Genomic DNA, 27,480 nt, shown 5'->3' with positions numbered 1-27,480 from the left:
TGAAGAGAACTGGGCCTAAGATGGAGCCCCGGAGAACCCCACTAGTGACTGGGCATTGTGGAATTCACACCCTATTTCCCTCCTGCTTCAGGCTCCATCGCCCTCAGAATAACCCCAGCTCCCCTCACCTCCTAGCAGATGTGCTGCCTTCTCTGTATCAGTGCTTCTATGACTTCTATGACCTAGATTGAGGGAAGGCAGTTTGAGTCCCCTCTTAACTTCTTTGCCAGCTGGCTGCTGCTTTCCAAGGCTCTCACGGGGCTGTGATTCAGCTTCCCCACTTTAGCATTGTACAGCAGAGTTGTGCCTGCCTGAGTGCAACCCCCCTGACTCCAAGCAAACAATTGGCCCCAGAGGAGGCAGCTGCACCCCAGGCTCCCCAAACAGGCAGAAGCTAGAATAATATACAGCTCCCTAGTTCCCACTTCTTCGCAGTTATATGGCAAACGCTGGAGCAAAAATACTGCTGCAAATACTTTGTCCGATCCTCTGAACATCTTCATTAATGATCAGGTTGTAGAGTCTCACTCCTTGGAGTTACTCAAAAGCTGTCTGGATATGGTCATGGACAACCAGCTCTCAGTGGCCCTGCTTGAGCAGGAGGTTGGACAAAATGATCTCCAGAGGTCCTCTACAACCTCAGCCACTGCATGACTGTGGTTTAGGGCACTGCCTTAGCCCCTCACCTGCTGATTTACTGACACTCATGAACTTGCATGTTACCAGAGGAAGCATGAAACTGCTCCCCCCAAGGACTCTGTAAAAAGTGTGGCTTTGTGTCAGCGTGATGCCTCCAGTACACCTGTATCTTACGTTACCTAATTATATGGCCAGATGAATTTACTGACCCTTCCCTGAACCAGGCCATCATTTCCTTTTCCAGCAGTGTTGTTTTTGCCTACCCAATGCATTACTTAAGCTCTGAGGTAGTTATTGCCTGCACAAACAGCACCAGCAGCACTTAGTGGATGTTGAACATTTGAGTCTGGCACCCCTAAGCTTTGGGATATGGCTCCATCTGCCTCCAGCCCCCCATTCCTGATCTTCCCAACAAGTTGCACTTCAGAGCAGAATGACCATGAGGCACTGGGGTTTAAAGGAGGTAATGTTGGTTAGTGGGGGCTGCTTGGCCCCACAGAGATGCCAGCAGGTGGACTAAGCCCTTTTGCTGCAGTCTTAGTCTTTTCCCAACAAGAAGCAAGAAATTCTCAGGGTAATGCTTTAGAATAGAAGTCATCAGAAAGGTCTCTAGGGATGTAAAAGGATAATTTACACCATGTGTTTATTTAAAAATGAGTCAAGTAAATTTGATGTTGTAAAATATACAGACTTGAAGAAATAAACATAGAAACAGAGGCAGGAAATCTGGGTGGCCACACTCACCATGGGGGGAACAACTGTAAAACTGCCCCTATTCCAGAGCCTTCTCATCATGCCCTGATGATACCACACACTTCCTTACTCCTGCAGATGCCCTGCCTACGGATCACCCCATGCACTCTTCTGATACCGGAGCTGTGATTTTTCTCTCCCGAGTCACTTGCTGCGCACTAGTACACAGCTGACACTGCAGCACGCCCAAAATCATCTGCCTCCTCCCAGTCTTCTTCTCCCTGGGAGTTTTGCATGTGTATGTTGTTCCTCATCCACAGTTACACATCACTGCTCTCCCTGCTGCGCCTCTCCCAGGACCTCCCTCCTCTTCACAGCCTTTCCCTCCCCACTGCCACCTCTATCAGGATTAAAGAGCCCTTAACAGAAAATGCTTTGCCATGCTCTATCACATGGAAAAGTGGCCACTGAGTCCTGGTCACAGGGTAAAGAAACCTCCTTGGGTTTACACCCACTACATCAATGGGGCTGCAGATCTCAGGGCCCAGCTCCCCAGCTTGTATTAAACCCATAGGGACTGATGGGTCCCAAATAGCATGCTTCTCTTTCATCACGGACATGTTGCAAAGCAGAGATACTTGGGGCAGTTTTGCCTGCAGAAACATGATGTGAGGGGACATGGGTGAGTTTTTAATGTGGGGCTGTTCTCCCATGTCCTCCCAGGCTGATAGGGGCTGTGTGCAGTGCTGAGCAGTGCCAGCCATGCACCCTGCTCTCTTCCAGCATCACTGATAACTACTGGGAAGCAGTCAGTCCTGCAACCAGCATACACTCAACTGCTTGGCCACAATACATAGCTGTTTGAGGGGTGTCAAACTCCTGTCCTGTCAAACAGCACAGGAGAGGCAGGGGAGAATGTTATTTGTGCTAGCTACAATAAACACTGGTTTTACATCTCCCAGACAGAGTCAGCTATCCCCTTGGGGTGCTTGAAATGCTGGAATTCACCAGCTGTTTTCTTTGGACACTGGCGTGTTGTATCTGGACAGAAACCGAGTTGTGCTGTTGGACCAGGCTCATCCGCCAGTCTGCTGTGCCAAGAAAACTCTGCCCACTACTAGGACATCTGTCTGCTTTATAAACAGTAGGTCTGTTTGCTCTGGTCTGTGGCCCTTTGGAAGAGAGAAGAAAGGTGCTCAGCCAAGGTCATGGGGAGAGTCGAGGGAGGGCAGCTTCCCAGGCTCCAACCTGATGGCTTCATCTCTGTCTCTTCCTTCTGCAGGTCCCCACTGGCTTTGAGCAGGGGAATAGAAAACACAGCATAAAAATCCCAGCTCCTGAGGCAAGTGACAGGCCTCAAGCAAGGAGCTGTCTTACAGGTCAGAGAGAGAGTACTCTGAATAACGTATGCTGTGCACAGTGCCCATGAGGTACTAAACAAATGATGGCTGCACACAGGACCTGGGGCTGCTTTCACAGAGACTCAGCTGCGGAGCAGTTCCTGGGAGCAGCCAGCAGCTTTGAACCCTTCTGGGATGTCGCTGTCCAGTTTAGAAATGATTTTGTAAATAGGTTTCTTCCAGGAGGGGTCGGCGTCCTTGCCCGCCCTGACAGCACTGAAGAACTCCTGCAGCGTCAGACTGGCCACCTCCAGGAACCGCCCTGGCACCTGCAGCAAGATGGGCATCAGCCCATGGCACCACCATGTTCCTGGCTCCTCCTTACCCCTGCAAACCCCACCATCCCTATCCCCCAGCTCCCCCTCCTCACCTCGAAGTCGTTCCCCTTGTTATAGTGCATGTTAAGGGCACGGAAAAGCTCTGAGTCACGGGAGACCTGGAGGGTGCAAGCATCCGCAACACCCTCTAGCAGGGCCTGTCGGGCAAACTTCTCCACCTGGATGTAGTAAAACTCACGGAAGTTGCTGAACCACTTGATGAGCTGGGAGGTGATGCAGCGGCTGAACTGCCAGGGAGAGAAGGAGGATGAGTTATGTCAGCTTGGAGCCTCCCTACACATGAGCCCCCACGAACCCAGCTACACAATTCTGGCCTGGCCCAAACCCAGCCCTGCCTCAGGCCTGCCAGAACACCAGCTGGGACAATGACACAGGGGTGTCCACAGTGCTCTCCCCACCGAGATTTGGATCTCAGCTGCCCTGAAGTGGGAAGACACATTCATGATATGCTTTAATCCCAACACCTCAATTGCACAGAGTGAAGACTTGGCAACCCAGTTCTGCCACAGCCCTGAGCAACTGCTCCAGGGCAGCCCATGCTGAAATGGGTGGCTCCTGCCAGCAAGGCAGGGAAACACAAGAGTAGCCCCTTCCTCATGGTTGCCCAGTGAGGCAGGCTAAGTGCCACACTGCATGGGGGCATCAGCCCAGGGTACTGCCATTTTACCTGCACATCAAGGAAGTAGGTCTTCAGCAGAGTGGAGCTGGGGTAGCGAGTGAAGAAAAACATCAGCTTGGCCTTCTTCAGGTGGCCAGGGGTCAGCGCCTCCTGCATCTGCCTTGGGGTCAAGGAAAACCTGCACGGAGCAGCCCCCCAGCTCAGCGTGTCCCTGAGCACCAGCCCTGACACACACATACCCAGTGCCCATGACAACTCCTCCCCACAACCTGGCAGCAGGGCACAGGGGGTTCATTTCTGGCCTGGCAGCCACTGGATTTCGCCTTCAGCATCCCTGAAGAAGCTAATGGTCCCCTGGCACTGTACAGGCTAATGGGAACGGGGATTTTCATGAGACACCTGTTCATAGCATAGGATTACAGGACCACTAGTATGGCCTAAGAACAGGCTTGGGAGCTCCTGACCCACAGCTACGCTACAGCATCTAACCAACCCTGAGGACCAGCAGTGCCCCTGCATGGCTTAGGACCTCTTTCTTGCTCACACCCTTTTAGCCCCCTGTGGAGCAGCAGGGACCCTGGCCTTGCAGAGACCAGCAGGGGCTGTGAGAAGCTGTGGCTCCAAAGGACAAGGGGACCACATTCTCCAGGGACCTCTCTAGCTGCCCCTAAAGGATATCTGAGTCAAGGCAAAGGGTGCTCCATCCATCGCAGCTGGCAGGTCGCTGTGGCAATCCCTGCCAGCCGGCAGCAGTGCCAGACTCTCCATGTTGGCAGGGCTCAGGGGCAGGGGATGGTGCTGCTGCTGTCTCACTACCGATGACCTCAGTTTCACGGTTCCCCAGTGTAAGCTGAGGGGCTCTGGAGGACACCTCTCCAGAGCAGATGGGCTCCCATGAGAGTCAGTGCCCCAGAGGCTGTGCTGGCCATAGTCCAACAACTGGCTCAACAGCTGGCTGTCCTGGACAGGGGTGACCGGGCCCAGTGAATAACCCATGCTGGGTATCTGAGAGGATTTTCTGATGGCCTTTGAACTGGAGGAGCCAGCATGAGAGCCCAGGCTCTTTTCCAAAGTTCCTGACAGGATTTTAGCCTGAGTTGAGCCCAGTGAGCCTGGTGCATTCATGGGAGATGGCTTAGCAAGTGGCTTTCTGCATTTCCCACCAGTAAAATACTCTCTCCTGGCATCTGGCCTCAGCACCAGGCAGCTGTTGTGCTGCTGCTGGAGGTGGCTTGCTGCCTTCGGCCAGACAGTCTTCAGAACAGAGTCTACCACCTGGGACGTTACCCCGGCCAGCTCATGCTTCAGTGCCTGCGAGAGGACCCTCACTGCCATGGGCAGGCTACCAGCATCACATTTGTCCTCGTCCTCCTCCAGCCCACACACCTCCAGGATGCTCCTCCAGAGAGGTGCTTTGCAGGGGTTGCTGGTGACAGTGGCACTGTCCTTATCCAGTCTGTCTCTAGGCCTTTCAGGAAGTGGCTGCACTTTCTCGGAATCTTCCTGGGTTTGAGCAGCATCTGCAGAGTCATAGACCTGGTAGAACTTTTCCTGAAGCCGCCTCACCTGCTGCTCTAAAAAGCAGAGCTGCTCCTTCAGCTGCTGGCAGCCCTTGGCATGAGAGCTGCCACCCATGGGGGCCACTCGTCCAGCCCCCCCCAGGCCCTGCTGGGGCACCCTCGGCTTCCTTTTGTTCTCCGGGGTTATCTCACTGCCTCTCTCCCTCTCATGCCTAAAAGCTGCCTCCAGGCTGGTGTCAAATGCCTGAGGGGTTGGTGGGAGGCTTATACCTTGGATGATGCTCTCCACCCTGGCCCTCTTGGCTTGTAGGTGCTGGTTGGAGAGCTGGTCCCCATCACCAGCACAAGGCATGGAAGCCGAGGCACGGGTCCTGGGAAAAGCCAGGGCTTGTGCTCCTTCTCCAGGAGATGCACCACACTTGTCCTGAGGCAGGGCAACTGCCTGAGAGGAAGGGAAAAGGATGGTGGAATCCAGGCTCCTGCCAAACATGGGGTGGCTGAGGAACTGTGATATGAGGGATGCATTGGAGGAAGGCAAGAGAGAGTCAGTCTGGAAATAGGGCTCCGAATTCAGACTCTGGCCATGCCCTGAAGTGGCATGGCCTCTGTCCTGCTCAAAGCCAGTCCTGCCATCCATTTTGTCTTCTTCCTGCCTGGAAACTGGAGAGCTGACCTTCAGTTGGTTGGGGATCATTTCCAGTGTCAGACTAGCAGGCTTCCCAGGTGTTAGATGTTTCAGCCTGCTAGCAGTGTGGAACTGGAGAAAGAGCAAGAAATAGGACCTCATACAGCAGTTCTCCATGCACATGGCCAGATATTTTTCCTCACAGATTTCTGTGGCATCACTGCTCCCTTGCAAAAACTATTTCACCAGGGAATGACCCAGGCAGAAACCTGCAGGCACTGCAAAACCTATGAGCAGGCTGTTGGATGTCATATCACAGCAGCAATGCCCTGGGCACTGCCACAGCTCCCACCTACCAGCCAGGCATTCATTGTGCCCAGAGTACATTTTACCTGGTTTGGGCCCCAGATGTGCCTGGCAACACACCGCCAGCTGCATCCACACCAGAGGCATTTGAGGAAACTCCCTTCTGGGCTTGTGGACTCAGGTACAAGGGAGGTGAGCACCAGGTGGAGCCCTCTGCCACATATGCCTGGGCAAAGGTTGTTTTGGGTGCTCCTGGGTGCTGACAGAGCACAGAACAGCAGCTGCATCCCTGCTGAAGGCATTCACGCCAGGGCATGGTTGCTGCTGGCTTCTGCCAGCCCCTAGCACCCACCAGCAGAGCCACCAGGGCATGGGGATGGGTGGCAGCACTGGGGGGCTGGGCCAGGCTGGTGGAAAGGGGCACAGCGAGGGTAAAAGTGTGATGTGACCTGCTGCGAGCAGGACTCACTGAGATGTTCAGGCTAACACAGCACAGGGTTCCTAAGTGCTTGGTAAAACAATGAATAAAAGGAATGGGGATAGGGATTATCAGGGAAGAGAAAAACTACTGAGCCAGCAGCCCCAGGCTTAATATTGTCATGCTGACTCCACTCAGGGATCCACACCCCCCCCTCATTTCCTCGCTCAGGCAGTTTTTCAAAAGAAGGCGTAAAAGCTCGTATCCTGGGCAATTACACAGTAACTGTTCCTCTGGGATACTTCTTTCTCATCCACATTAATTAGCAGTAGCTTTGCACCACTAAATTAGGACAGCTTGTGTGTTTTCCAGACATCTTTAAAGTCTGAGATTCTTTTGCTATACCCAGAAATGTCTGATCATTTTCAACACCATCAGTCTCCTGTCCCCATGACTGTCTGCTCCACAGCGAGTCTCTAGGCAGTGTAGAAAATGGATTTCTTCTCACTGTTTTTTAGCAGGTTGCCTTTCTTCAAACAGCCCTGTATTCCAGGCAGGTGTCTAGGAGAGCTCTACGTTTTTTGGAGTTCTAGTCTTTACAAACCAAGTCTTTTCTGGGTTATCTGACACCACTTGTTACTCTCCTGTGTTGTCTACCCACCCCTCTTAACCAGTAGGATTTCATTTTCCTAACAGTCTGTTGTGAGGGCTTTCAAACTGCTCAGTTTATCAATGGCCAGTGCAAGGCCAGGCTGCTGGCAGCTCTCAGGATCACACCTGGCCCTGGTGTAACAAGCTTCACCATTGCCTGCAGTTGCCACTTAGCATGCCAGCTGCATCCAGGAAAGTCACACATTGCAGCCATAGACTCCATCCCTCCTTAAGCCTTTCTGCAAAGGCATGGGCACAAGACAGCCAGTCCTGCTACCTCACTTGTTTTGTGACAGAAAAACCTTTTGGCACTTGCTCACAATTCCTCACCTCTAGTGTGTTCAACAGCAAGGTCAGGGAGCTTACTTGTCCCCTGTGCTGAGGCTTCCCAGCCCCAGGAACCCGGGGCAATACACCCCTTGTAAGCAGATCAACTCAGAGCTAGCAAGGAGTCCTCCACTTGCTTAAGGTTTCCACCACCACCATCTTTCTGCTGGAGATCTGGAGGGAGGGAGGGAGGGAGCAGAGCCTGCGGTCCCAGCTTGTGACAGCTTGCTGTGGGTGGCCTCATTTCCCCCTCACAGCCTCACCAGCACTGCAGGGACCAGTAGGTGCTGCCCCAAGCAAACTGCTCATGCTGATGCAGCCCTTTCCTGGCCAACTTAGCAGATGCGTGCTTCTGTTCCTACTCTTACTACCAGCCTTCACCAGTGCCACCTTCTGGAACACTAAAAAGCGCCCGAGGCTCCTCTTACCTGAAGAAAAAGACTGAGGAACGAAGTGAAGATGCTTAGAAGAGAAGGCAAGTGTGCCCTCTCCAAGACTGGAGCCAACCCACATGGGCTCCCCAGGTGCTCCTCAGTAAGACAGCTGTGCCACCCCTCCAGCACTGCAAATCCCCCCAGAGCCTTCCCCAGCTGCCACATCCCCCTGTCTTCAGCCGGCAGTCCCCAACCCTTGCAGCTCACACCTCTCTGCCCCACTCACCTCGGCTCCAGGGGCACGGGGAGCAGTGTCCCACAGTGTCCTGCAGTGTCCCGCAGGCAGGGGCCGTGGGATGCTGCAGAGCCAGCGCGTCCTCCTGCTGCGCTCAGGTCCTTTAAAGAGGGAGTGGGGAGGCTGGAGGCAGCCAACCAGCTGGGAACGACTTCTGAATATGCAGATGGACATCCAGGAGGTCAGGTCCAGCATCAGGCTCCAGCCACCTTCCCTGCCACGGCCATTTCCCACACTCATAGCCCCTGGAGTCAGACAGGCAAGGGCTGCTGCTGAACCACTGGCTGCCCAAGTGGGCAGAGAGCCAGAAGACCAATTCCTCCCTACAATTTGGCCTGGAAACCCCATCCCAGACCCAGGATGGTGAACCGCTGGTGAGACAGTGCAAATACACCAGACTGACAAGCAATGCCACAGGTAAGGAAGGAGCCGGCCCAGAGCCCAGGTGCTACCCATCTCCCATGGAAAGCGCCCAGGCATTTCCCCCACCATGGGGACACAGATGCATTTTGGCTGAACTGGAGGTCTGCAGTGAAGGACATGGCCAGGAAATGGGACAACACAGGAAGAGCAGCGATACGGGGTCCATTGTCACAGGGTGCTTTAGAGACAGTGCCACAGCCCGCAGAGCTGGCATCCCTCCCAGCTGAGCACGCCCTAACACCAGCCCCAGGACAAACTACCTGCCCCAGGGGCACGTGTGGTTGTCAGACGCTTAACTTCGTGCAGGAGCTGCAGGTGGGCGGACAAAAGCCGAGCCACAGGTGCCACTCCTGGGACTTCATCTGCTTTGCCTTCACATGCTTACTGAGCATGGCAATGTTTAGGGTATTCACTGGATAGACAGGAGGCTGTGGTTAAAAGCAGTTGACATCAGGTGGTCAAAAAACAGATCACAGAGAAATCCCTGGCAGAGAGCCCTTCTGGTTCAGTTGCCTTTTATTAAAGCAGTCAGCACATCCTCAAAGCCTCAGGGACTATCCCCTGTTGATTTTTATTCAAATTCTTTCCTTTGGAAATGATCCCATATTTTGAAGGTTGCAGTTCACCATTCATATATTATTAAGCAATGGATAAATTAAGGACATGTGCATAACCCAGACTTGGCTCCTTGAGAGATGCCTGACTGCAAGACAGCTGTTTATAGCTATCCCAGGCTAATTCTCAGGTTCTGCAAATAGGTTCATTGGGTTTTCTCCCACCAGTGGTTCCCCGCCTGGAAGCAGGCAGAAAACAGAAACTAGCTGGGGGATTCTCAAATATTTTCGGCATACAGACCACATCTGAGGAACAGGGCTTACTAGTCGACTCATTTGCCAGCTTGCCACAGGGAGATGACTTCATTGCCCATTTCTAACCATGCAACATCCCAGTGGTTGACGCTTGCGGCAATGTCATTCGACATGAGCCCCATGGATTGCCACGGTGAGCAGGAAAAACACTGGTACAGCTGCCCTCCAGCAATCCGAAGCTGGTTCAATGAAGTGTGTCATGAAACGGCACTCTTTGGTAATACAGAGGATTATTTATCATTACGTATTTATCATATTTATTATTACAAGTACATATATTATGACATGTAATAATAGTATATGCACAAATGTATGTGTTTATAGGTATATATGCAATACATACCTATTATATATGTATATTATTATTACATATCTGGTGATACGTAGGAATATTACTATTACACCCCCACCCTGTCCCTGTCCCTGAGTCCTCTTCTCCCTCTGCCCCCGCCCCTCCCGCGATGGTTCCGCCCCTCCGACCGCGCTCCCCCCGTCCTGCGGCGGTTGGTGCGGCCCCGCGCGCTTCCGTGCCGCGCGGGGCCTGGTTCCGGTGTCCGCCCTGCGGCCCCTCCCGCCGCCGCCGCCGCCGCCGCCGCCGCCGCGATGGTGCCGCTCTGGCGGTCCCGCTGCCTCGGCCGCGCGCTGGGCCGCTCGCTGCGCGCCCTGCGACAGGTACGGCCCGCGGGCAGCGCCTCGGGGAGCGGAGCAGCGAGGGAGGGCGGCGGCTGGGCGGGCGAGGTCGGCGGCGCCAAGGACACCGGGACGCGTCCCCTGCTGCCCGGCGCCACCGCTCCGGGGCACGGCCCGGCGGGGCACGGGGAGGGGCGGCAGGGCTGCCCCTGCAACGGCCGCGGTGGGCGCCACGCTGTCCCTTCCCAGCGGGTGCCTCTGCCCCGACACCACCCCGCCCGGCCCGGCCAGGCCCGGCCTGGCGGGAAGGGCGGCGGCACCGGGCAGGGCCTCCGATCGCCGCCGCCCTCGCCCACCGGCGGCTGCAGCGTCTGGAGCCCCGCTGTTGGCAGCCCCTGGCCTGCGCTGGCACAGACCCCCCGGCGGGGTCCGCCCGGGGCAGGAACGGCAACGAACCCGTGTCTGGTTTGGTTTTTGATTTCTGTGCTCGGCCTTCAGAGCAGCCACTGAACCGTGGCAAACGGCGGTGACCTGCGCTGGCGGCACCGCGGGTGGCAGAGCCCGATGGCAGCTCAACCCTGGGGCTGCCCTTGGCCAGCTGGGTCCTGCTGTTCGATGACTCCTGGGCACATCTTCCGTTTAAATAGCAAACATGCACAGCCTTCTGTGCACACACGTACGTGCACACCTACAGGAGGAAAAATACCACTTCTCTTCCAGGTGACCAGCTGGAGCCTTAGAGCATGGGACTTGATTTTAGCCATTGTATAAAATGTAGGCGAGCAAGTGTTGACAGCTGATTAACTATGTTATGGTTCCCCATAGGGTTGCTCTGTGGTAAATGCTTGTCTTTGGGCTTGACAAATAGGTTTGTGTTTATAAACATGTAAAACTGCACTATAAACAACTTATAGCTAACTGTATAGTATAGTTTGTTATACATATATGTAGATACAAATTGATTATAGTGCAGTTTAAAACAAGCTAACTTAAGCGGCATTTTAGCAATATTTACACTTTGTCGGCTCTCAGTGGTGCTGTGCAATTATACAGAGAAGGGGAGAAGTCAGATGGAGTATTCAGAACAGAACTAAGTGGCAAATCGGGAGGTTTTAGCTGAGTGCTAGGAAAGTGAGATACTTTTAGTTAACCTGTTAGTTGTACTGGAAAAGTTGAGTGGTAGTAGTTTGGTTTCCATTTGAGCAGTGATACGGGAAGTAAGTTTTGAGACAGGGATAATACAAGCTCTTTGGAGAAACAGAAAGAAATGCCAGAACTTGGCAAACTTCTGATGGCAAAAGTGAGAACAGTAGACATGTAGAAAATTCAGGAATGGAGGGTTGAATGGGAGAAGAGTAGAGTCAGTGAGGGTGAGGAAGGGTTGACAGTTAGTAAAAGAGAAAAAGGTCCTGAATTCATATATCAAGTAGAAATCATGAATGTGCATCAATAGCCTGTAGCATGTAAGAGTCAGGGCAGGGGCAGGCAGCCGTTGAAGGATGACCTGAAAAAGTCCAGGAAAGAGCTAGTCTGAAAAAGAATGGTTTGATCAGGAGCTGCATTTGGTGCTTTGATAATCAAGTCCTGTTTATCTGGAAAGGTGTTTGTAAAGAACTTTTTCTTCCCTGTTTGATCCTCCTCTCTGCTGGAGGAGTTCTCAGCCTGTTGTCTTAGTAACAGTGTCCTTCACCACTTAGCATTGTTATCTCCATCCCACCTTGACATCTGCCCCCCATGCTATATAATAATAGTGTTGATATGCATGAAGGCTTTGCAGTGGGGTTTTCGTGTGCAGCAGTGGTTTGTGCTCATCCTTGTCGAACCTGCATTTGCTTTGCTCTGAAAAAGCCATGGCTGGAGAAGTGATTGATGCTCTGCCTGTTGTCAGAGCTGCCCAGCACTGGGCTTCTGTTTTGCCTCTGTTGAAATGAGCTGCACTGTCCTGTTCATCAAAGTTCTTACCTGAACTGGTCCTTGATCTCACTGTTGGTATACAGGCTGTTGCTTTAGCTGATGTATTCCATAATTTATTTCAGTGTGTAGTGACCTACTGGAAGGTGATGGCTCCTTGAAAGGTGTGACCTGGAACGATGTGTACCAAGGTCACTTTGGCATAATAGCAGTTGTAAAAACAATTCTGAGAAGTCTTGTGAAACGAGGGGGAAAAATTAATCACTTGATACATGAGTCACTAGCTAATTAGACTAAGATTTCTTTCTTCAAGCGAAGGCTGTCTTTTTAAAATGACCCAAAGTGCTAATGCCAGGTAGAAAAACCAAAATGTTTCTATTTGCACTGAAAAGCTCCAATAGCAGGCAGATTTAGCCAGGTGATACCAGAACAGATGCAATCACAGTGATTCCTTCATGGAAAAAGGGAAGGGAACAGCTCTATCAGGCATCTCCTGGAGCTGCATGTCATCTCTGAGGTACCGTAGTTAAAAGGCAGGCACACGGCAGTTCTGCAGAATACAAGCCAGAGAAATCTCAGGATTTTTTATTAATGGTTTCCTCCTCACATTAAGCTCTTTCCCTCATTCCTTAACCTAGAAAACAGAAGGATAGAGTGGTACTGATTTTTTTCCTTCATTTTGCGGCAGTTGTGAAACACAGACTTGGCGCCTTGGGAAGAGAGCTGCAGATGTGTTTTCTCACAGCGATTTGTTTTTAGGACAGTCCTTCTGAACTTTTTTTTTTGTTTTAACTTCACAGTAAACTGGTCCTGAGCAAATAAAATTGTCTGGTTTTGCTTTATTCTGAGGCTGTTCCTTTCTTAACAATTTATTTTTTTAGCATGCTAGGAATGCCCTTAACCACTTTTTTAATAAAGCACCCAGAAAACATTAGTGGGCAGAGGGGAACTTAGGTCACATGGTATTCTATTTGGGACACTCCGGAAAGTGGGAAGAATTTGATCAACACAGGAACTACCATATGTGCTGAGGATTGTGGCGCTTTAGATAGCTGACCCAGTGGAGTTCAGTTGAAGTTTGTCTTACTGATCTTGGCTTAGGCCTGGCTCTACACAAACCCGATCTGAGTTAGCAGGGGCCAGCGCTGCACCAAGATTAAGCATCGTAGCATTCAAGATGACTCTGCAAAGTCTGCACAGTGCTTCCTGCTTTCCCTCCCCAGGTAGACTTGGGGCAGGGGCTCCAGTGAGCCCTGACAGAAGCTGATTTTGCAGGACTGCTGTTCCAGGATCATTGATCTCTGCAGTGGACCAGAAAGCAGGGTAGCTGCATGGTGCTGTGCTGGACCTTAGGAACAAGTCAGCCTGGCTGCCTGCATCCTCGGCACAGCTAATCATAACCCTTTTGAAATGCCCATCTATCATTGAGTTGACTCTGTGTGAATATCCAAGAAACCAAATCCATTGATAAGCTTGGATAATTAAACTGCCAATGGGTCAATTCCAGGCCTGTTAGTAGTTTTGATATGAACTATACGCTGAATATATTTTTTTATGCTACAGCACTCAGTCCTGTAGATGGTGTGCCAAGCTTAAGTCTCTATGTTGTCTTACCACACAGCTCCCCAAATTATTCTGATATTTAAGATCAGTTATATCCTGTCCTGCTTGCTCTGCTGAAGCTGAAATCAGGGCTTATATGCAGACTTCAGATATTGAAGGTGTGAAGGAAATCTGACTTTTACCTTAGATGAAGGATAAGAGTGCTTTGAACTCTTGAGTATCTGACTTGTTCTAAACCAGTCAACTCTATTTTAGTCACTGTGATATTTTCCTGTTGCTTTTAATGAATTCTTAGGTTCTCCAGACATTGAGGTTTGATGCTAGAGAAATGTATAATAACAATAGGGAAAGTAACTGGAATATCTTTGAAATGTCTTTTGAGGACTGTTATGGTGAGCTAGGAGTGCAGTCAATGATTACGTGGGTATGCAGTGAAACATCAAAAGAAGGTGGAATTCTTGTCTTACTGATAGTGGTAGAAATTTTACCACTGAGGGCAATTCTGGCCTTCTGGAGTTCAGAGGCTCCATAGCTTTAGAACAAATTTTTAAAAACCCTAGATGCTGCATTTTTGACTGTAGTAGTAAACATCATGGGATGTTTTTTCGTCATATCCAGTAGCTACCCTTGACCTTCTCATTCATAGCAAATTTTATTAGAAATCTGTTCCTTCTTGAAGAGGAAAGTGTGCATGAGAAGGTCAAAACAGCTGAAGCCACAGCTGAAAACCAAAAGCATCAAATTCAACATCACTGTCACCAGAAAGCACCCTCAAAGGAGTCAAAGCAAAGAGAAGGGTATAGGTGCTCTCACCATCTCCTTCTCTAGCACACTGTGGGAAAGTAGCATGCCTGCAGACTGGAGCATGGGAATGGTGGGTCCTGTGTCTGATTCAGATCTCATGGAAAAACCGAAGTCCTCCTAGGATGGGTCTGTCTTCTTGTAATACTGATAGATCCTTTTCTCTCTTGCAGGGGAACTGTACTCTGGCAAGATGCTCTCTCTCTGGTGAGTCTAATGCTTTTATTTACAAACTACCTAGAAAGAACAGAGCTGATGATGGAGGTTAGTAATAGGTTTTATTGGGATTTATTTCAATCAGTCATGTAATGAAGAAACAGTGAAATGAGCTAAGTTTCTGAGTGCCTCCCTTGCATAATGTACATGCTGCCCGATCCCTTTGGCTCTGGTGAAGATTCCAACAGCACAGCACAGAGTATTTCAAGCATTGCAGTGCTTGAAGCATGTGCTGTTGCAGAGCCCTAGGCCTCTAATAAACTCCCTTGGAAATGATAGGTGAATATTGTGACATATCAAATCTGGTTCACCTGTGAACTCTACTTTGGTACCTAAACTGTTTTTCCTTAGAGCTCTGTTTCTTCTAGCTGTACTGTGTTTATATAGCATCACTCACTTCTGATTCCACTTTGAGAAACCAGTTAAATCTGCTTACCTTTTTTGGTTTCTAGAGTTCCAGTTCAGCTCTTTAGTAGGAGATGGTGTAAAAGTTATATTGCTTTCTTAAAAAAAAACAAATGGGGAAATGGTTCTTCCTTCTGGCATTGCGTAATTGAGGTAATTATATTCTCCAGTTACTACTCTGACTCTCTTTAAGATCAGTCTGGAAAATTGCCCAGTGCCCTAGAAGAGACAAAGGACAGGAGTTCAGTTCCTAATAAAAATTGCAGTGTCAGGGCACGTGAGCAGTGTGGGAAGGGAACAGTGGGGTATGTGAAACTGAGAAGCTATGCAAATACTATTTTGAGTTTTGGAAAATAAATTCTCTGGAAAGGGGGTGGACAGAGAAGAGGAATGATGGTAGCTGGCTACTCTGCCCTACACCCTCTTTTCATTCTTTCTTCCTCCTTGCCTGTCCATGCGACTGTGAGGCTTCCTGGGAGGTGCCTCTTAGGGGGCTGCTTCGCTCCTGCCCTTTGTACTCAGCAGTCCTGGAGGTGTTCCTCATGACTGTTTCCTGGTTTCCTTCTGAGTGAGGTGGCTGCTGCTTAGTTTGCCCTTTTCAAAGTTATCCTTATTAGCTTTGAGATCAAGATATAACTGTTTTTCCCATCCCTGTAAATCTAGATGAAGACAAGACCACTGTTCCTGGCAAGCTCTGGGCAGGTTTGATGGCACTGAGGTGTCTATGCATGGCTATTAGTCCCAGGCTTCTTTCAGGGTGGACACTGGTGTCCTCTGCATTCTTTTACCTGACAGGGGCATTTAAAGGCTGGATAACTTTCCTGTGGGGTAACTCCTTTCTCATTCACAGGTGTGGCTGGGAGCCAGGGATTGGCTTACACGAACAGCAGGAAGCTTCTGTAAGTATCCCCAGGAAAGCTGTAATGTGGAGAGACCTCGGTTGCTCTAGCCATGGAAAGATTTGGGGGCTGAGAAACAGAATGTCGTTGGCTGTCATGAAATCCTTTTGCACATCTTAGGAGCGTGGAGATAGCCCTAACAAAATCTAGGTTTTGCAGGTCAGGAACTGAAAAGAAGCTTTGAAACCAGATACCAAGGGCAGGGAAGGGACAGGAATCAGGAAACTGGTGACTAGAGGTGTTGTTTGTTCTGTGATGGTCTTCTAATAGGTTTTCTGTCAGGAGAAATGGGGTCATTTACAAAGCTGTTGTTCCTATGACAGGGTTTGCATTGCTAAGGTGGTCTTGTAAAAATGTATTTGGGTAAATAATCATAAGAGCACATGCATAAAAGCCTGAAGTACTGGTCTGTTTGTATGAAGTAGCCTGTGCTAGAGGAAATGCTAAAGCATGTTTGTTTCAGCTTTCCAACTGTGATGTCAGTAGATATAAAAATCATGCTTTGGAATGCTTGGAATTTCCAGCTCCCTGTGAAGAAACATGGTGGAGAGAAATATCTGTCTCTCGGATGTGTTGCCATAGGCAATTTATGGTACTTTTTTTTTTTTTTTTTGAGCAATCTAACAGCTTCTGTAGAGATGACAGTCCTAATCTGGAGGTAAAAAAATGGTAACTGCACTAGTCTTGGACATAGGGTGGGCTGTCTGGTCACCCTTTAATCAGTGTTTAAATCACAGGAGTTCTGTTGAGTTGTCTGCCTAAATTAAAATTCCATGCGTGTCAGTTCTTACTGAGTTTCTGAGAGCACTAGTGATGGTAGGATGTGATGTTTCCTTTCTTACTGGATTGTTGCAGCTTGAGCAGTAAGTAGGAGTCCCTTAGAAAAGATATATCGAAACAGACAAGCAGCCTTTCACATCAGTTAAGCAAATGTAAATTCTTTACTTAAGCTTGGTGCTAGCATCCTGCATAGGAACATACTTCTGTTTTCATACCTTTCTCTCTTTCTGCAGAGTAAATAGCTCCAGTGTCTTCACTGTCCGGTACTTCAGAACCACTGCAGTACGTAGTAAGTAAAAAGTCAGGAGTTAGCAGTATGCTTCTTTTGGTACCTCTTGCTGTCTTGACAACAGCTGAAGCTACCTTCCATCCTTGGTCATGGCTCACTGCTGTTCTGCCTGCATGGACAGCTGAGGGTTTATATCCCTGGGGCCCTAAGGATTTTATCTGACATTCCTGTCACAGTGTGACTTTCAGTCAAATGGAAATTTCTCTGCTGTTTAAATGTTAATCAGTGTTGAAGCAAAGAGAAGGCCAGCAATTGATGTCTGATGACCTACCCCCTTTAGCAGAATTGTGATGACAAGAACGAAGCAATGCCATAAGTTTTGAGCTCTGAATGCATTCAGATCTATCTGTCTCTCTCACAGGGGATGACGTGGTTACAGTGAACACACCAGCCTTTGCAGAGTCAGTCACAGAAGGAGATGTTAGGTGGGAGAAAGGTAAGCACTTGCCTCTTCCCTGAAATTCTCAGCACCATTGCTGCTGCGTTGGACAGCTCAGGGATGCATTGTAGTTCACTGGCTGACAGCCTGCTGCGTGCCTTTCAGTCTGTGACAAATGAGGCAGTTAATTGCAGTTCTCCTAAGGGATAAGGATTGCAGTTACTGCCTTGTCACCCCTAGTCATGGGTGATGTTGGGTGAAGGGAGATGTCTAAACTGGAATCAGACTCTTAACTGTGCAGTGGATTGATTGTTTGAGCTAGTCTTTTCTTTAGAAGTTGTGGAGAGCTGAGGTGAAAAAATTCTGGGTTAGTGTGGGAGACTGCTGTGGGTAAAGAGGGGAGGCCAGAGCACACCTCCCTCCTCACAGTGGTCTTCATATCTATCATTCAGCTGTTGGAGACACAGTGGCGGAAGATGAAGTGGTGTGTGAGATTGAAACAGACAAGGTAGGAGTTTTCTGGACCAAAACTTTTTCTAGTTCTGTAGCAGATACCCTGTATGGTTCCTCTCCTGCTAAGAGCTCCTACAGCCTGCAGGCCTTGACTGTGTCTCCTGCTCCCTTTATGGAGAAAAGCTTTTCTCATCAACTATGAAAGCTGGCTGTTCCTTGAGTGAGAATTCTTTAATAATTCTTCCTTACTCATACATTTGATTAATTATCAGTGGTGCTGATGTTTGTTGGAGGTGCATTTCCACTTCTCCTTCCAATTCCAAGAGTGCTCTAAGCTTTGAAACCTGTTTGTGTTTAAACAAAGAAGAAATCTGCAAGCCATAGGTTGTCTTCAAATTGTTTTAAATTTAGGCTTTAAATTTACCCACCCCTTAAAGGACTGTTAAGCTTTGAAGTTCTTGCTAAATTCTCTGCCAAGTTCTGCTTTCAGTGTTGCTGTCAGGAAGATTCTGGCAGCAGGTCGGTTCTTGACTGTACCCTGGAGATCAGGCTATATGTTGCACTGCCAGCATCTCCTAAAATTTCATTGGCACAAAATCTTGGTGGAGGGTGTGAAAACTGGTGCAAATGGTGTGAGACATAGCTGCTCTCTGTGCCAAGTTACAATGCATATCTGCAGATATTGGCATCTTCTCTTGGGCACTTGTTGTCCATCCAATGTTTGGGGGAATTTCACTGATTTTTCTTTTTTCAGACATCAGTGCAAGTTCCAGCCCCAGCAGCTGGTGTGATTGAAGCCCTTCTGGTACCCGATGGTGGCAAAGTGGAAGGAGGGACACCTCTGTTCAAACTCAGGAAAACTGGAGGTAAGTCAGGCGTGTGTAACTTGCACAGGCCTTCCTGTTTCCACCAGTCTTTTTCTGAAGATGAAAGGAAAGCATTTAGAGGGATCCCGAGAGAGGTTAAATAATTCCTCTGTCTGCCTCTGTAGCTGGAAGAAAATTCTCCTATTCTGTTGTCCATTAGAAAAGCATAATTCTATTCTTCTGAGGGGGGAACTTCTGTTCCCTCAGGAGGAGACTGAGCTCTAAGCTAAAACTAGTTGAGAATTCCCCTAATAAAACTCCCTTCTCTGCCCTCTTCTCTGTAGCATCCAGTCTCCTGGACAGTGAGGAGATCAAGAGTGTTGATGCGTAAAACTCTTTCACCATGATTTTCTCTTGTGGTGACTCCTGTCAGTTCAGTAGTGCTGAGAACATAAAGGCACTCTGCTGGAGGGTTAACTTTTATCAGATTGGCTCTGCTGGAGGGTTAACTTTTGTCAGGTTGGCTCTGCTGGAGGGTTAACTTTTGTCAGGTTGGTTGGACTCTCAGATCCCTGGCACTGGAAGCTGTTGCATTTACCGTGGTTCTTCCTTGTTTTTCAGCTGCTCCTGCCAAGGCTAAACCAGCAGCAGCCCCTCCTCCTCCTTCAGCCCCTGAACCTGTAGCTGCGGCTGCTCCTCCCCCTCCCCCTCCTGCAGCACCAATTCCCACAACAATGCCACCAGTGCCGCCTGTGTCGACTCAGCCCATTGACAGCAAACCAGGTGAGGCAACAGCTGATCGTTCCTGTTCTCAAGCCTCTCTTCTTTGTGGAGAGCATGTAAGATTAAAGACTGCAAACAGTCTGGCATTTATGGCGAAGGCCTCCCGCATTATTCCCCTACATGCTCCAGTATGGAGAGCTCAACTATGCTCATGGAACTGTCCAAGCCCAGTGCAAGGCTGCTCCTGCGCTGCGTTGCTTGAGCAAGGAGCTCGAACGTGCTTTCTACCTCACAGCTTTTCGACGTGGCTTCCCTTTATGACTGATGTTTTCTTTTCCCCTCAGTGTCTGCGGTGAAGCCGGCTGCAGCCCCAGCGGCAGCCCCTCTTGGGGAGGCAGCACCCACCAAAGGTGTCAGATCAGAGCATAGGGTAAGCTGTGGGAATGGGATCTTGCCAGTGCTTCTGTTGCTGGGTGATAATCTGTTCTGGCATAAGCCTTGAGCTTTCCGGATGTGTTCATATCTACCTGTACACACCCAGCTCAGCGGGAGTGTGACAGATGGGGAAATTCTCTGCATGAGGAACCACTTACAGGTGGGGTGGAGGAAGAGCCAGGACCAATCCAACACAGGTCTTTTCTAGGCAAAAGTGTTGTCTTGAGCTCTGCTGACTGAGGACAGAAGGACTTGATGTGATCTGCTTGGTCTGTCCACAAGCCCTCAGCAAAGGGCTGAGGCTGCTGCAGCTGCCTTGTGCATTCTTAAGAGAACATGGCTGAGCAACCTGCTTTTTAGCAGTCTTGCTCTTCTCACATTAGCCACATGCTGGAAAGCTAGGCATGCTTGGAGGTCCCAAGGAATGCAGAATACAGTGATGCATTTCAGCGCTGCTTTTCAAGTGAACTGTGTGTTGAGCTGAGCGGAGAAATCAACTCCTCAGCCCATCATGCTCCTCAGGGAGACCTGGAGTGAAAACCTTGGTCCTAGGCATCTATTAATAGTCAGCCAGATGGCAAGGGAAGGACCTTTTGAGTTTCTTGTGTATTTTACCCCTTGGATGAACTTGAGGCAGCTTCTGCTTATACCTTTTTAATTTTCAGGTGAAAATGAATAGGATGCGCCAGCGTATTGCTCAGCGGCTGAAAGAGGCTCAGAATACTTGTGCCATGCTGACCACTTTCAATGAGATCGATATGAGGTGAGGAGCAGACCTTTTTTTCCCTTTATGAGTAGAAACAGATGAAGGCAGTCAAAACCTTGCTGATTCTCTTCAGAGAGTGACAACATGTCTTTTGGAACCTCTCTCCTGGGTGTGTACCACAGTCTGCACAGCTTCTTTGGGGCCATGTTAGTGTTGCAGTATGAGGGGTACTTATCTTCCTATCATTCCTCAGGAGTCATCTGCTGCTTGTAAAAGGGGTAATCTGCTTCCTCTTCTGTGTGCTTGTTGGTGGGGCACTGGTAAATATTAAGCAGAAGACCAGGAAGGACTAGTATTATTTGTGTAATGGCTGTTAAAAGACAGCAAGATGTAGCATCTGCTTTCTGCCACCCCGCCAGGTTATTGCTTTTGGAGGTATTTAATTCCCAGTGAGGTGGTTCTCCAGGGTTCATCAGCCTTTCAGGTGAGCATTGCATCGGTCCGAGGTCTCTGCTCAGATGGTACAGCTTTCCAAAGACAAACTAGCATCCTTCCCCATCCCCTCCAAGCAGGTGGGGGTCTCCTGACTCAAGTGCTTGCGTGGACCGAACGCACTAATGGCTCTGAAGGGTGGGCAGCTTGTGTTACAGTGCATTAAGGGGAAATTGTGCCCAAATCAAATTGCCTTGTGTAATCCTATTCTGCTCCTTAAGACAAAACATGTAAATATTTGGGTCTCAGAACAATAAGGCTGGCAAAATAGTCTTGATTAGAGGGAAGTGCTGCAGCTTTATCTCCTCTCAGAGGCTCATTGAGGTGTCACTTTACGCCAGCATAGGGCTCTCATTGCATCTCGTAATCTAGTTTGGATAGATTGCTGAGAGGTTGACTTGTGAGGACCTGTGCTGGGGCCTCCTGCTTCCCATGGGGGTCAGTGTCTGAAAGGAGGAGGCCATAATAAGACAGTTTCATAGCAAATCACCTCCTCATTGCTGCAGTCATGCAGTTGTGTCTTGGGAGGCACTAATGTCTTTGGGCAGTAATCCTAGCTCTAAACAAGGTTAGGCGCAGGAAAACAAACACTCTAAACCATGGAGAACCATGTTCCTTGCTGAAACTGTCTTTTCAAAGACTCAAGGTGTCTGAAGAGGGGAGAGATGGACCATGCAATTCCACAGCGTCTGGTGTTAGCCTGGAATAGGCAGAGCTTGTAGCCACAGCTTGGTTGACTTTTTGTAAATGGCCTCAATTTTGATAAATAGACACAGTGGGAAAACGTGATTAGTCTGATTGAGAGCTGTGATTGGGCTGGCACCTACTACCATAGCACCAGGGAAGATTTCTTTCATATTCACTGAACTCCCAGAGTCAACTCAGAGAGTTAGATACAGAAGTGGTGTTGTGCTGGATGGTACTGGACTTTCAGAATGATTGAGGTCTTTTCCTTTGTGCATCTTTTTTGCTTTTGGCATTTCCTGTTTTTTCACCCTTCTGTGTCAGCCCAGCCACACCTGCCACAGTTGCTGTCTGTGATGCCACATGGGTATGAGCACTGGTACCTGGAGAATCAGTGGCAACATCAAGCCTAAGCAGGAAATGTGCCATGCCCCATCATGTTTCTGTGCCTGGCAGTGTGAGCCATGCAGATTAACCTTGTCATGTTGATCCTTTGGCAGGAGCTTTAGACCCATGTTCAGTACCTATGACATTCAAAGGGTTTTCCAGCAGAGTGGTGGTTTCCCACTTGGTGGTGCAGGTTTGCAGTCCCTGGGGCTGGCACTGAAATCTATTACAGAGTGAGGGAACAGTGTTTTCTTGGACTCCCTGCTTACCAGCATTATCATGCATTTTGCAGCAACATCCGAGAGATGAGAGCTGTACACAAGGATACCTTCCTGAAAAAGCACAACCTGAAGCTAGGTTTCATGTCAGCTTTTGTGAAAGCTGCAGCTTTTGCTCTGCAGGACCAGCCTGTTGTGAATGCAGGTGAGTGGTGACCCTTGCTGGTGAGTTGCATGTCTCACCAGTGAATGTGACGGAGTTGGGGAAGGCAGATGGCCAAGTCCATGGCAGGACTAATAGCTTGGACAAGCAAGTCAAACACACAGGAAAAAGGGGGACAGTCCTGCATGCTGCAGCTGATTTCAAGTAGATAGAGGACAGCTTGCCAAGGGGGGCTCTGTTAGGAAGGGGTGGCCAGGAGTGGGGCTGGGGCCATGTGTACACAGTCCGCAGAGAGCAGAGCCTGCTGGTTGGTGTACATGTAGCTGCTGTAGGCACAGTGCAGTTCCTGGGGAGTGTCAGAGGCGCTTGCTGAAATCTAGAGGAGCGGAATAGCCAAGGGAAAATAACTGAGGGCTGACCTATGTGGACTGGGTTTCCTCTGTCTATCCTGGTGCTTCTCCCACAGGTGCAGCAAGGGCTTATTCTTCTCTGGAATTACATCTAAGCTAGGCATGAGCAAGTTGTTATGATTTTGTGGCTGCTTCTGGCCTGTTGAACCCTTGATCTTGGATACTGAATGTGTAGCCCAACTTTTTTCTCTTTCTAGTGATTGATGACACGACCAAAGAGATTGTGTACAGGGACTATGTGGACATCAGTGTTGCTGTAGCAACTCCTCGGGTAGGTACCTTGGTTCCTTTGTCTCTGCTTCCTGCAGCCTTTGGTCTGGGATTGTCATATACTTTGAGCAAACTCAGCTTTGCACTGTGCTGCAGCAGAAATTAAGTGATGACACTGGTTGCGTAAATGAGACATCTAATACATTGTGGACTGCTGAGATAGCTTTTGAGAGAAGATGGTGGACCAAGAGTGTTCTACCTCCTTACTAGGAGATGTGGTAACAGGGTCAATACAGATCTCAGTTGTTAATGAGTAGGGCTAAGTTAGGGAAACCCTTTTTTGTCATGGATCCATGAGGGTATAGCATAGATAGTAAAAGCTTTGCATGTCATGTCCTTTGGCTAACACTGCTGTGCTGTTGCACAGAAATGTTCCTCTCCAGGGAGAGTATGGAATGGAGATACAGATGTTAATTAGTGAATGACCTTCTTGATTAGAAGATTCTGTTGTGAGGCAGAGTTTGGACCAGGACTGAAGTTCTGTCACTGCTCCCAAAGCCTAGGGGAGGCCCAGCATAAAGGGACTCCACTCTTCTCACAGAGATAAGAGGTGGCAGCTGAAATCTGTCCAGTGCCTCACCTGCTTTTATGAATGTGGAGCTGGATCCAGACAGACCTGGTTGATTTTATGAGACAGGCTAATGAAGACAAAGATATCCTTTATGGGGTCAGCCCTTGGTGTGTGTCATGCCAGGTTTCCCGTCAGGCTGCCAGGGTGCAAGGCAGCTCTTCCCACCACCTGCTGTGCACTGAGGGAAAGGCAGGATCTCTATGGGTCTGCAGCCAGGCTCCTGCCCCATAATAGCTATCTGTGTGTCGCTGCCGTGAATTTGCTGTTCATGCAGTTTGGTTCTCCACAGGGTCTGGTGGTCCCTGTGGTTAGGAATGTAGAAAACATGAACTTTGCTGACATAGAACGCGCTATCTACGAGCTGGGGGAGAAGGTAAGGAAAGTTGGAGGTTTTCCTGAAGAGGGTTGGGAGGCATGGGAGGAATTGGGAGTGCTGGATAAGCATGAATTGATTTGGTCTCTCTGTGTTGTCATCTCGGACCTCTAAGATACTGAGTTGCATGTGGGGAGTGATCCAGTTACATCTGTAGCTGTGCCTGTGCCTTCCAGGACAGCCCTATCTACTTGTTGTCCTTTCAGAAGACCACAAATTATGCATTAGTGGCATGGTGTGTCTTCACCTTTGTCTTTAGAGGCCAAGGCTTAACTGCCCTGGGATAGAAGTCCCTGTGTCTTGTTTCCTGCAAAAACAGGACTTGAAAGCAAAGGCGAGAGAATCCTTCCCTAAAGCCACTAAATGTTCAGCTCTAAAGACAGATGTTCAACTAATTTGTGCTGTGTTTCAGCTAAATAGATCAATAAGCGAAGCTCTTGCAATCAGTATTTATGGAGAGAGTGAACGTCCAAACACTTTCCTTTGCTCTCTGTGATCTGTGTGGCTTTCTGAGACCTCACTTTTTCTTCTAGGCACGGAAGAACGAACTGGCCATTGAAGACATGGATGGTGGCACTTTCACAATCAGCAATGGAGGGGTTTTTGGGTCACTCTTTGGGACACCTATCATTAACCCACCCCAGTCTGCCATCTTAGGCATGCATGCCATCGTTGACAGGCCTGTGGCTGTGGGAGGCAAGGTAGGTGGACCTGCACTGCAGGTTTTAGTGAACAGAGGGAAGGGGTCAGTGAGTTGAGGACCATAGTCCATATTTTCTAAGGGATTGTTGTCAACTTCTAAAAGGCTTTACTGTGAAGGAGAAGCAGAGACTAATGGGTGTAGGGCAGCTCTGCTGTCCCTTGTACTTGCCTTAGGTGTGCAGGGGGCCTTGTCCTATCTATGAGGGGTAGAACTGGACATAATCTGGTTAGGTGCAGAGAGGAGGAGGTTGTAGCCTTTGTGATAGGGAACAGCTCCACAAAGGGACCTAGTCCTGTGTGTGACATGGACCAAGCCTGGGTGAGTGAGTGACTAGGTAATCCTGCCAGGCAGTATAAATCCAGGAGGGCTTGAGCCCTGGATTCAGGGTCTTCCCTGAATTCACAGGAGGGGATCATGCAGGCAGTAGGGCTGAGCTCACTAATCCTTGTCTTATTCCTGCCTCTCAGATCGAGGTGCGGCCTATGATGTATGTGGCGCTGACGTACGATCACCGGCTGATCGACGGCAGAGAGGCAGTGACCTTCCTGCGCAAGATCAAGGCAGCGGTGGAGGATCCCCGCGTGCTGCTGCTCGACCTGTAGAGCAGTCACACCCCCACACAACCCACCCAGGACAGGCCACAGCACCAGCAGGGACAATGCAGGGCATTCAGGAACTGGCAAGGGTCATTCCAGTCTCTCTCCCTCCGCTGTGATTAGAGCTGTCCCAGAGGGAATTACAGGGATAGCTCCTACCTCCTTTCCTATTCTGTTTAATGAAGGTTTAGTATCTCTCAAGAACTGCCATGCAGTGGGCCAACCACTGAATGGCACTGCCTTTCCAGAGATATCTGTACAGCATCCTCTCCCCTCACAGCACCAAAATCTCACCTCTAGCTTGTCCAATACCACTGGAAACTGCTTGCTGCTACTGTGCTAGGGTACTTTCCCCGCCCCTCCATGACAGGTTCAGCTTTATTGCCTAGCACTAAGGTTCCTGGGAGGGAGAGGAAAGGAAAGGCTACTGTCCTGTCCATCTTTTGCTTGAAAATATTTCACACTCACCTGCCTTGCAAGGGCAGTCTGGGGGACCCCCAGGCTCCTTGCAGCAGAGGTTTTGACCAGAGCAAGGCTTGAGGTAGGTGTCATGCTTCTGGCAGCGCCCTAGTTACACTCCCTCCACAGACAGTAACGTGGTGGTGGCAGCTCCCCTACTTTCCCTTGGAGATTGTTTGTCTCTCACCAGCCTGGTCACTGTGGCAGCGCCCGTGACCTCTGTGGAGGTAGCACTGTTCCTGGGGACAACCCTTTCACCATTACAGGCCTGACATGGGGGTGAAAACGAGCCCCCAGCAACTCTCCTTGAATCACAGCTCACTGGTGGTGGATCTGACTGCTGGCTTCCTGCGTGCAGGGGCTTGGCCTGCTTCCAGCAGACACAGCTGGGGGGGGCCAGGCCTTTCACTGTAATGTATATCCCAGCCCATGGGTGCTGGTTTTGGGGGGAGGGGTCAGTCCTTAATCTGATAGCGCACACATGTATTGAGGGGTGAGGGGGTTGCTAGTGCCTGCAGAGTCTATTACTCTTACCCCCTACACAGAACTTGTAACTAAAATATTTAACACAGCGGATTTTAAATGAAATAAAAGTGGGCAATGACTGCAAGGTGGGGTGTGTTTGAGGGAGCGGCTCCTGGGCAAGGACTCAGTAATCAGCAGCATCCCTTGTGTAGTGTAAGAAGCCTGTTACCTGGTGGTGAAAGAAAACAGGCAATGGGAGCTGGGCCCACCAGTGGTGGTACTAAATTGAGGCTTCTCTGCCTGTGAACTCTACTGTCCTTTAACTCCCTGCCAAAGAATTGGCTCTTCCCGGCAAAGATGAGGTTTTCAGGGCTGGAAATCATCCTTTTCTTGGTCTAACAACAGAATTGTTACATATGGTGTGGAATTCCCACTGTTTGCTAAAGGGCATGATGACCAAGAGGGAGACCTGGGACAGGCTCATAAAGTACAGGTGTGGAGCCAGGTTGGGTTTTCACTGCCTACAGCAGGGGAGAGTTGTAAATCATGCAAGTGGGGAAAAGGCTGTTGGGAGTTGCAGAAGGAGAAAGGAGGCTCAAAGCCTCAAAGGAGCTCAAAGAACTGTAAAGCAGAAGCTGGCTGTGGTGCTGAGTGTTTCCCCAAGGAACTGTCCTTGTTGGAACAATAAAAAATCATTCCTGGATCATGGCAGGGTTTTCCCAGCTCTGACATCAACTTCAGAGAATGGTTTGCCCTTCCCAGCTATGGGTGAAGAGGGCAGCCCCTTCTAACAGAAAACAATAGCACTCACAGCTGGTAGGCTGACTAAAGGGAGAGCAGTTTGTGCCTGCGTTTTCTTGGCAGCTAGGGATAAACCAGTGTGTGGAGTCAGCTTTCCTCTCCCTGACCCTGGCTGAGGTAGAAGGTTAGAAGGAGAGGAAAAACCCCTTCCCTGTTCTGGAAGGGCAAAGGGTCTAGTTGTTCTTGCACATGAGTGAAAGAGAAGGTTCTGACTTAAAAATGCTGCTAGCTCCAAGCCCTCCTTGCTGGTTTAGGATATGGAGGGCCTGTGAGCCTGGGGAAGGGCAATGCCTGTATTCTGCCTGGAGCTGCAATAAATGAGGCCTTTGAACTAACTAAGGAGTGAATGTACAGTCAAGCTTTTAAAATGAGGCAGCCTAGCAAACTGCTTTATT

General features: G+C 49.6%; 2 protein-coding genes across 4 annotated transcripts; one reads left to right on the top strand and one right to left on the bottom strand.

Moving 5' to 3' along the window:
- Nucleotides 1-2,635: 2,635 nt before the first annotated feature.
- PROX2 (prospero homeobox 2) lies at nt 2,636-5,903 on the bottom strand. The gene is made up of 4 exons (XM_027637956.1): nt 4,506-5,903; nt 3,738-3,845; nt 3,103-3,297; nt 2,636-3,001 (listed from the first exon to the last, which is right to left on the bottom strand). Exons 1-4 carry the CDS (start codon nt 5,901-5,903, stop codon nt 2,816-2,818), a joined length of 1,887 nt encoding a protein of 628 aa, XP_027493757.1. The 3' UTR covers nt 2,636-2,815.
- A 4,174-nt stretch (nt 5,904-10,077) lies between these two features.
- DLST (dihydrolipoamide S-succinyltransferase) lies at nt 10,078-27,420 on the top strand. Of its 3 annotated transcripts, none has more exons than XM_027637760.1 (15): nt 10,078-10,169; nt 14,576-14,609; nt 15,874-15,922; nt 16,936-16,991; nt 17,353-17,427; nt 17,823-17,878; nt 18,578-18,689; nt 19,251-19,412; nt 19,697-19,782; nt 20,453-20,550; nt 22,349-22,479; nt 23,045-23,118; nt 23,978-24,061; nt 24,595-24,762; nt 25,232-27,420. In XM_027637760.1, exons 1-15 carry the CDS (start codon nt 10,101-10,103, stop codon nt 25,364-25,366), a joined length of 1,389 nt encoding a protein of 462 aa, XP_027493561.1. In that variant the 5' UTR covers nt 10,078-10,100; the 3' UTR covers nt 25,367-27,420. The 3 variants fall into 3 exon arrangements, with proteins under 3 accessions (XP_027493561.1, XP_027493560.1, XP_027493562.1); XM_027637759.1 differs by lacking the exon at nt 10,078-10,169 and adding an exon at nt 10,639-10,847; XM_027637761.1 differs by lacking the exon at nt 10,078-10,169 and adding an exon at nt 10,641-10,803.
- Nucleotides 27,421-27,480: the final 60 nt, after the last annotated feature.

The sequence above is a fragment of the Corapipo altera genome, unplaced genomic scaffold (assembly GCF_003945725.1).
Source record: "Corapipo altera isolate COAL_440 unplaced genomic scaffold, ASM394572v1 23, whole genome shotgun sequence".
Taxonomy (NCBI): domain Eukaryota; kingdom Metazoa; phylum Chordata; class Aves; order Passeriformes; family Pipridae; genus Corapipo; species Corapipo altera.
This window is presented reverse-complemented; position numbering and strand designations above follow the sequence as displayed.

What these genes read in the sequence shown, in the direction of transcription:
- PROX2 (XM_027637956.1), bottom strand. Translation starts at nt 5,903, where the DNA reads ATGATCCCCAACCAACTGAAGGTCAGCTCTCCAGTTTCCAGGCAGGAA. An exon ending in CCGTGAAACTGAGGTCATCG is followed by an intron (nt 3,846 to 4,505) that starts GTAGTGAGACAG and finishes ACCCCAAGGCAG; the next exon opens with ATGCAGGAGGCGCTGACCCC. An exon ending in ACAAGGGGAACGACTTCGAG is followed by an intron (nt 3,002 to 3,102) that starts GTGAGGAGGGGG and finishes ATCTTGCTGCAG; the next exon opens with GTGCCAGGGCGGTTCCTGGA.
- DLST (XM_027637759.1), top strand. Translation starts at nt 10,692, where the DNA reads ATGGCAGCTCAACCCTGGGGCTGCCCTTGGCCAGCTGGGTCCTGCTGT. An exon ending in AGATGTTAGGTGGGAGAAAG is followed by an intron (nt 17,428 to 17,822) that starts GTAAGCACTTGC and finishes TCTATCATTCAG; the next exon opens with CTGTTGGAGACACAGTGGCG. An exon ending in TTGCTGTAGCAACTCCTCGG is followed by an intron (nt 23,119 to 23,977) that starts GTAGGTACCTTG and finishes GGTTCTCCACAG; the next exon opens with GGTCTGGTGGTCCCTGTGGT.